General features: G+C 38.2%; 1 protein-coding gene across 1 annotated transcript; it reads left to right on the top strand.

Moving 5' to 3' along the window:
* The first annotated feature begins 7,276 nt into the window (after positions 1-7,276).
* On the top strand, positions 7,277-8,923 carry LOC138053524 (uncharacterized). The gene is made up of 2 exons (XM_068900154.1): positions 7,277-7,428; positions 8,467-8,923. Exons 1-2 carry the CDS (start codon positions 7,277-7,279, stop codon positions 8,921-8,923), a joined length of 609 nt encoding a protein of 202 aa, XP_068756255.1.
* The last annotated feature ends 768 nt before the right edge of the window (positions 8,924-9,691 follow it).

Here is a 9,691-nt window from a genome sequence, read left to right as displayed (position 1 = left end):
ATTGAATTTTCAGACCACAAGTGACACAACTTTAAAGTTTCTCTTCATTCTGTTGTAATTTTCCATGACATCTATGCGTAAGTTTGAGCAAGTAAGGCTTCAAATTAAAAATTTGACTTAACGAAAAATCATGTAACTTTATTCTCGAACAGATATTAAGCCAAACACACGTATATTTTTGTAAAATTACAAATTTCGTGGCATTACTTGCTCACTATCTGGTTTCTACTGGGGTATCCAAAGTCAAAACAGAAGAGATGTATGTCCCCTACCCTCTGCACCCATGTATATAGATATTTGGCTCAAACCCAGGGCTCTGGAAATTGTTTTTTGGTTGAAAGTTGGTTATTTTAAATGCAAGAAGCGGCCCTAATCAGCTGAAATCAGATCTGATTATTGCTTCTATCGAGTGGTAGATACTTTTACTTCAATATAGACACAGTTTGAGCTCTTTCTACTGACAATAACGGCCTCTAAGAGAAACAACATAGAGGCAACTCAACAGTGACGAGATAAGCTATCTCTTTGATGTGTTGAGGTCACGTGACCCACAATGTAGCAACGGGAGAAAACAGGGTAGCAACTGCCATCGTGCAACTAAACAAAGAAAGAAGCTCGCTGCTGTGAAATTAGCAAAGTAAAAAAGTAATATCACACGTGTGATAAACGATTTTGATTGCCAGTGATATTTGTTGATATGTTTTCAATTTGCATTGGTTTTCATCGAGAGCATTTAAGTTTATTGGGCAATTAAAGCGGGATAAAAAAGGCAATATACAGTTTTTAGGAACAGTTTCATTAATGACTTTCATATTTTTTCCCTACTTACGGTTTTAAAACTACTGGAAGATTTAAAAATTATCACATTACCCGCACCTTCCTATAACCCAAAGCAAGAACTGCTTGCGGAAATATTAACACATTTCCCGTAGGTAATCGCCCGGAAATTACGATAGCTGTTGTTGATTTCAAACTTTGCTTTATTTATCCCGGTACTCGACCTCATTTTTTTTCCCCATTAAACCATTAAAAGTTTGGGGTTCGGCCTATATGCGGGTGTGGCTTATCTGCGGGTAAATACGGTACATGCCACTTTTTATGTATATATTGTATACAGTGTACTTGCGGTGAAGGGATTTTCTAAAAACGCTCAACTCTTAGCGGAGCAATGATTAGTGGCAAATCAGTTCAGAACTTCAAGATTGACACCTTGTTTTATTGCTACAGCTATGTTTCGTGTGGGCAAATAATGACCACACTCTTCAGGCAATTTACAATGACTGACCAGTAAATTTAAATGCTGGTGGTTTTATACAAATGTATGGTTGCTATGATGTTTATTATCTATCGGGTTTGATTGTCTAAAATTTCTGAGCAGTTCAAGTGACAGTGACAGCAATGTGCCATTAAGCATACTTCGCAACACATAATTTGATGGCACCAGGATTAGAAATTTTAAATAATAACAAGTCACTAATTAAACATAGCTTACAAAAAATTGAAAGAGTTAAATAATATTCGCGTTAGTTTTACATGCTTTTGTATCTGGATAAGAAACAAACCTAACCGTAAATGAACATCACCACAACTTCATATACAAATGTGGTATAACTGATTATATAACAAAAGAAAAAAAATTAATCAGGGGGTGGGTCATGTAAGTTTCAGCCTTCATTGAAGGGGTGGGTCCAATAGGTTGGTGCCAAAAGTTAGGTGTGGGTCATGTGTTTTTTATCTGCCCCATTTCCTTATTGCCCTTATGGCCTTTGTTTTGCTTTCCTCTTTTTGGTATCTTCAGACTCAATCTCAGTTTTAGCAGCTTTTTCTTTCTCCAGTATTTCTTTCAATAAAATGTCATGGTTCTTTGTCCAGACGAAGTTGGTTCTATGAAATACAACACAAGCCAAAAACTTGCTTTCAAAGCTTCAGAGGTAAATCCAGGAATTTTACAAATGAGTCATTTCTTCAAAGGATTTACCAGGAATGGAAAAATTAAAGGGGGTGATTCCTATTAAGAATATACTGGGAACTTTAAGGGAAATGGGAGTGGCCAGCAAACAAACTCACCCACTGAATCCACCCTGCACATTTTGATCTCTGTACTGAAAATAATATATAGATTTAGCCAAACCTAAAAGTGGAGCTCCCCAGAAAGCAATGTATGGAAATAATTATGCTTCAACATCAAAGTACAAAATTACCTTAAAAGCCCATGTACATGTATAAGCCGCACCCCCAATTTGGAAGCTTGAATATAGTGAAATTTCACTTGTCATACCTTTATCTTGTGAGTTTACGCTAAAAAAGCTTACGATGCACACTCGATATGATTATTTTTTTCAAGAAGCTCCGCAAAGTTGAATATTTGAAGGCGATTGAAACGATACACACTTTTTTTTAGTTGAGAGGAGTCTGATCATAACAATGAAACTGTTGGCCATTTGCCTCAGAAGTGTTCGCGAATATCTTGGCGTTTTCTCGCACTTGCTGAAAAGATATGCGTAGAAGTGACCTTAGCAAACAGCTTTGTGGAGGAATGGAGATGCTTGAAGATTGGTGTTCAGTTGTTCCAGTAAAGTGTGAACGATTCAAGATACAAACGTCTCCTTTGGGAGCCACCACTCATGAAAAAGGCAGTGATCAATAACTACGTGCTTTCACTTTGTTATATATTTATTCAGTGACATGCGAAGTTTTATGTATATTAATTAGGCCTTAGAAAACTCCAACCTCAGGTGTTTCCATAGATAAGCCTCACCCCCAATTTTTTTGTTTGAATTTTGAGAAAGGTTTGGCTTATACATGGACTTTTACGGTATTCATCATTAGTGTATACAGTTTAAAGTGATCAAACACTTCTGAGCTGACAGCAGTAAACAAACAAGCCTTGCAAACAATAACCAACAATTTTAATCAACAACTAAAACTGAAATTACACGCACAGTAATCTTGTGCACATGATTTTCTGTTTGACCGATAATCTTTACAACCTGAAAAGGGCACCGCTTTAAAGCAATATTATTTTCATTTTCTGGCCTGAACGAAAACCACTGTGCAGGCCCTGAAATGATTCCTGGATCATAAAAGATCCCCAAATTGGACTACAAATGATCCCGGACTGGAAATGTTTGCCTGATCAGTAATTATCAGAATGGAATGGACTCACGAATACAACAGTCATTACATTCAAATGCTTACCATGGAAATTTTACAACTTTAAAACTTACATGTGGCAGCTCAATGCAACAGAACAATTGACCTGTAAACTTGAACTACAGGGTTTTGTTAAGCAGGGTTAAAGGTAGAAGTAGGTGGGACCAAAATGGTGGCACAGCCATCATACATTGCCACACAGTGGCAAATCGGGGAATGTGTCGGAGGGGGGAGGGAGGAAATTTTAGATGTCCAAAGGAGGCCATTTTAGGCCACTTTTGCCCAAGTTAGCTCCAAATTGTAGCTTCTGTATTAGTTTATCAATTGTCTACTTGATATACTTAACAAACAGCAATTTCTTAAATGTTTCTATTTTCTTTTAACAGACCTGTAAAAACTACCTCCAAAACTATCAAATAAAATGTGAAAACAGTTCACTTGTCAATTTTTTTTTTCAATTAAATTCACTTCAATCCGTCCATTTTTATTTAAGCAATCTATTTGAAATGATTTAACTCATTCTGAAAACTCAATTAAAATCATTACAAAATCACTATCAACAATGTTTTTTCACTGCATTACACTTTTAATAATTGTATTTGTACATGTAAAGCTATGAAAGGCTGCAAGAAAACTATCTCAAGTAGAGGAAAAACAATTTGAGATAGACTTTTCATGATTACAAAAGAGGCTTGTCCAATACACCCAAACTGAGTCCGATGGACAAAGGCCATGAGCAACCAGACTCGCCAGAAGTCAGTTCGTGAGAGACTTATTCAATATACAGCAAAGTATAGTTGAGGAGGGGTGGAAATCGTTGGCAAACGGACTCCGTCAGATCCGATGCTGACGGGTTGCCTTTGCAAGAATCCATCGGACTGCTGTGAGTCAGTTTGCAAGACACTGATGAGGACGGGTGGCCATTACAAGAGTTAATCGGACTTCTTCAGTTCATGAGAGTGTGATTATATATATTTATAAAACACAAATGAAGACAAGACATGTTAATAGAGAATACCTATATTTTGACCGACTTGTCGGTCTTTTCAGGGTGAATGAAGAAAACCTGTTATACAAAATTTCTACTACGCCACTGAAACACGAAAGTGCGCGCTACAACTTCAACTGTAAATAACCGTAACAATTCAAACATAACTAACATCCGCATGTGCCAATGGACAACATTGGAGATAGGTTCTAGTACTAGCCATACTATAAATTGCAGTTTGGATTGTAATTCTAGGAAGATTGTTTACTTAATTAGTTGCAAGGTTTGTGGTTTTCAGTATGGCTCCACCACCACTAAGTTTAGGTTAAGGTTCAACAACCACAAGAGCCATTTACGAGCCCACTCTAGGATGTCTGCTGTTAATAAGGAGAGCGATGATCTTATCTATAAGCATTTTTATAGTCATGGGCATCATGGACTTCAAGATGTTAGCATACAACATAGATGAAGTTAATGCAAAAGACGATCTGCTTGTGAAGGAAGGGCAATGGGCATATCGATCCGATCCTTGAAACCGGATGGGCTTAATGAGAGTGACTTCTTTTTTAGCCAGAAAAGAGGGGAACGTAGCGGAAACTAAAATTCTGTTTCTAATACAGAATTACCTATTACATACTTTACTGGGTAATTTGTCTGCTATTTTCCCTTATTTTTACACTTCCCTTTTATTTTTAGCATAACTCATATACTCTCTGTTGTTATGCTATCCTTTGGCATGCACGTATGTTGTCCATTGGGCATGTGCGGATGTTACTTATGTTTGAATTGTTACGGTTATTTACGGTTGAGGTCGTAGGGCGCACTTTCATATTTCAGTGGCGTAGTAGAAATTTTGTATAACGGTTTTTCTTCATTCACCCTGAAGAAGGCCGACAAGTCGGTCGAAATATAGGTGTTCTATGTAAACCTGTTTTGTCTTCATTTGTGTTTTATATATTGCTTCATGAAGAAAACATGTACACGTATCAGATGCTTGTGAAAGACTTTATATATATATATATATCTATATATAGGTCACGAGAGACTGAAAACTGGAACGGAGTTAATAAGTGGCATACACGTCTTTATTGACTAAGGTTTGTGCCAGTCGTGAGACAAACACGAATGGAATAACAGCGTGTCCTGTCACTTTCGTGGGCTTGGACTCTGATATCCAGGGATCGAGGGAGCTTGAGAGTTGGTTTGTATAGGAAATCGATCTGTTCGAGAAACAATTAGGGATTAATTGTACATGTGAACAGATCGGACTTTTGCAGAGCTTTCTTGTTGCCACGGTAACGTTTAACATCACAAAAATGACCGAATATTTTTTAGCAATAATTGGTGTTTGATGTGGTACCATAACATTGCTGTTAAGTGATTAAGTGTTGTAGTGTCAATCCTTCTAATGAGAACGTTGCATTTATGTCTAGTAATACTAGGGGTAGGAATTTGTGCTTTTCACAAGGGTTTGGTTTGGGGAGAGTTAATAGTTTGGGAAGATCATACAGGCTGTACGGGAGGATAAAGTTCTGATGATGTAATTGACTTGAATCATTTTTTTGGTGGCCAAGAACAGCTATTTGTAATATTGACTGAGGGAAATTGGCTTTTCATGCCTTATTTGACTGCTCTTTTAGAGGTATCATTATGTAATTTGTGTCAGTGTGTCGAGGAGTTGAAACTCTGTGTTATTTTAGACGTTAAGAACTGTTACCCTGAACACAGATTTCGAAAACAGTGAATTTGAAAACAGTGATTGTCAAGAAGTGGATTTTGATTTGTGTGATATTATAATATATTCGTTGTATTAATTTGAAATATGTTAGGTGGTTGTTTTGAAAATTTGTTTATTAGTGTATGTGTGGTAGCATTGCATAAATATGGGGACAAATGTGTTGGTTTCACACTGAAGGCATGTCTTCATAAGATGTGGGCGTATTGTTTGCCTATTCCGTATGTTGCATCTAAGCATAAATACAGGTTGGTAATAATATAAATGACCATATGACCATTTCAGGTACTTTGTAGGTGTTTGCTAACTGTTATTTCTTATAGTAAATAAGGGAAATAATTTTTGGGACTTCAGCTACTGTCTGTGCATTAGGGAATGTCTGCTGAATGTTTTGATTGGTCATGACAAAACCCGGTGACTTTGCTTAAACTTTTAGCGATTTCAGTGGGCATTTATTTCCCACTCACTTTTTTGTAAACTTGCAGTAAATGTTATTTCATTATAGTTTCCAGTGTCTCTCTTATTTTGTTGAGATAGAATCATGAATGTCAGGATTGTTTGAATGAGATTCAACGTGTTCCTACGTGTTAGGCCTGTTCCTACAGTGTTGTCACTCATTAGGGCCGTTTATACGAGAGAAAATAAGCCGCGGCTAACTCTGGCCGCGGCTTACGTAAGCCGCGAACTGGGCCATTTATACTTGTGCGGCTTACGAAAGACGCAAATTGCTCGTATAAATGGTCCGCGGCTAAGTTTGCGGCCAAGTTGGCTAAGTGGTCCAATGATGACGTGCTTTATTTTGATGTCTCGTTTTGGGGTGAAAATGGCTCGAGTAAGCAAACATGCGAAGCGTTTGGCTTTGTCGAAGAAAAAACACCGTATTTTTCAGTGTCTCTTTCAATTCAAATTATCATTTCAGTAGAGGTTGGTTTTAGCCTCGAAAACGATCAATTTATCAAAGGAAATTGCGAAAGTTGAGAGAAAACCAAGACAAAAAGTTCGCAAATGATCAACAGAGTGGTTTGAAAGGGATGTGCCAGCAATGGATACAACAGAGTTTCGACGAAATTTCCGGCTTTCACGCGCAGCATTTCGGAAACTGGTTGACAGATTGGAGCCTATTCTGAGGAAAGAAGAAACCTTTGCCAAAAACACAATTCCTGCTGAGAGAAAGGTGGCTATGACCCTGTACTTCCTTGGTCAAGGAGTGAATTATCTTGCCGTGGGAAATCTCTTTGGGGCTGCTGTTTCGACCGTGTGTGTGGCTGTAAAAGAAACCGTCGAAGCAATCGTGTAAAATTTGACACCTGAACTTATTTGTTTTCCTTCGTCTGAAGCTGATTTGGTCGCTGCAAGGAATTCATTTGGTAACAAGTTTCCGAACTGCGTAGGGGCAATCGATGGAACACACGTCCCAATCAAGAGGATTGATGCAGGGTGTGTGTGATGGCAATGGGAAGTTTTGCAGTGTCAGCTGTGGCTATCCTGGATCTATTCACGATGCTAGAATGCTGAGAATGTCTAGATTTTATGAAGGCGTCATAGAGAAGAGGTATGTTTGTTTACGTTTACCGGCTATTGTAAACAGTTGAAGTTTCAAAGTGTTTTTAAAGAGGGGCGGAAGTGGATTTGCCCGATCACTAGCAAAGAAGAAGAATTCGTAAATCCCAAGCCGAGGCTTTAATTACGGCATGACTATTCTGGGGATGGGGGTAGGGCTTTAGGGATGAGGGGAGGGGGATGGGAGGTAGGGGGTGAAGGGTACCATAGCTAAAACAACCCAACATTTTCAAAAATGCTAACCTTAGGGGCTTAAACTATATAGTTTAGGCACAACCTTTTTGAAAAGGTTTGGGTTGTTTCAGCTATGGTATCCTTCACACCCCCTCCCCTCATCCCTGGAATAGTCTTGGCACTTTAATTGTGCTTAAACCAGTGAATACCGGGGTAGCGTCCTTAATGAAGCTTGCACTCCGTAAATAAACTTCCTCAAGCACTGACTCAATTCTTTCATTTTTAGCAGTTCAAAACCAAAGTTAAGCGCCATCAGAAACCCATAAGGGTTGAAACGTGTAACGTGCGTTCACAGCTTCCGAATATTCAGTGCAAACTGATTGGTTGAATGTTTCATTGCTAAGTACCATATTTGGAAACCCCTCGCTCTTGTTGTTCCAAATATGGTACTTAGCAAATCGAATATTCAAAAGCTTGTTTCCAAGCACACAAGGGGCCGTTACACGTTTCAACCCTTATGGGTTTCTGGCGCCATTATAAGCGCTAAATAGATAAAAACCCTTTGTGTTGGTATTGTGTACATTGTGTGTATTGTAAATGTGCCCATTCATTTTTTTTAAAAATTATATTGTATTTTACAGGATTTCATTTAAACTAGCCCTCAGATACATTGGATGTTCCTGGTAAAAATAATGAAATGAAGTTTAAAAAATACTAAGTGGAGCATACCGTGCTGTAGTAAGCTTAAATACTGCATTGCAGTTACCTTGATCAACTATATTTTCCTGCTTTTATCATGACGTAAAACTGAATTCAAGGTTAACTGGTAATCAGTCTATGCCTTAATTTGTTGTAGATATCTGAACAAAGTTCGTGGAAATGTTCCACTTGTCATTGTTGGGGACAGTGCGTACCCACAACTGTCTTGGCTAATGGTGCCATACGCTGGTGTTGCTCTCAGTCCACAGCAGCTGAAGTACAACCAGGTCCACAGTTCTACCAGGATTGTTATCGAGAATGCATTTGGTCAACTGAAAGGGCGCTTTAGAGTTCTTTTAAAACAAATAGAACTTGGCACAAGCAACATTGAAGTGGTTGTGGTTGCTTGTTGCACACTCCACAACTTCTGTCTATCAGAAAAGGAGCAGTTTCCTGAGGAGTGGCATGACGACGTTGATGATCACCATACTGATGGTGAATTTGTTGATGATCATTATGACACTGATGCTTGTGGTTTCGATGTGCCTGAAAGTGTGCAGTGGCAACACAATGGACAGAGTACCAGAGATGTGTTTGCAGCGCTTATGGATTAGATTCAGGTATGTAAAGTTTGAAGTGGTTGTTGTACTGCACTCTTACTACAAACTTTTAACCTAATATTCAGTTCTTTACTATCATCTTTTCTAAAATAATTAGGATAGTATGCGCATTCTCATTAGTTAATAGCTGTGTTTAGACGAGAGTATGAAAACACGGCTGTGACATCACACGAAGTTTGATTGGTTATGTATTGTCAGACGCATGTTTTGATTGGCTGGTAGGAAATGTGAGCGTGTATCAAGAAAATGTGTCTCAATCAAGGTGTAAAAAACCTGCATTTTCCTTCAATTAGTTGAATTATATTTGAGGAATATTTTATAACAGCAATAGAGCTGGACTTTTTTCTATGTTTCCATGGCCTTAAACACAAGGGGAAGTTGGAAATGACTAAAATTCGAGACAGTTACGCAAAGCCTTGACTGCGTCTCAGGTTTGCATAACTGTCACGAATTCTCCCAACTCCCCCCTTGTATTTAGACGAGGCTAAGGAAACACATAAAAAAAAGTCCTTTATTGCTTAAATGTACAAACGTACATCACACATTAAAAAGTTCCTGTTTTACTGGCGCAGTAAACCATCACTCAGATATTACAACAAAACTGATCATGACTGCTGTTTACTTCTTGACAGGGCAATCTGTTTTGATGATGCTGGTGCCTGGTATCAGTGGAACTTGTATTTCTGGAGATGTCAACTCAACACCATCCAAGACGTAAAAATATTGAAGATCCGTTAACAGGATTCATGCTAAGAAAGAAGT

Source organism: Montipora capricornis, chromosome 6, assembly GCF_036669925.1.
Source record: "Montipora capricornis isolate CH-2021 chromosome 6, ASM3666992v2, whole genome shotgun sequence".
NCBI lineage: Eukaryota > Metazoa > Cnidaria > Anthozoa > Scleractinia > Acroporidae > Montipora > Montipora capricornis.
This window is presented reverse-complemented; position numbering and strand designations above follow the sequence as displayed.

Coding starts and splice junctions, on each gene's coding strand:
- LOC138053524 (XM_068900154.1), top strand. CDS start 7,277: ATGGAACACACGTCCCAATCAAGAGGATTGATGCAGGGTGTGTGTGAT. Junction 7,429..8,466: donor GAAGGCGTCATAGAGAAGAG/GTATGTTTGTTT, acceptor AATTTGTTGTAG/ATATCTGAACAAAGTTCGTG.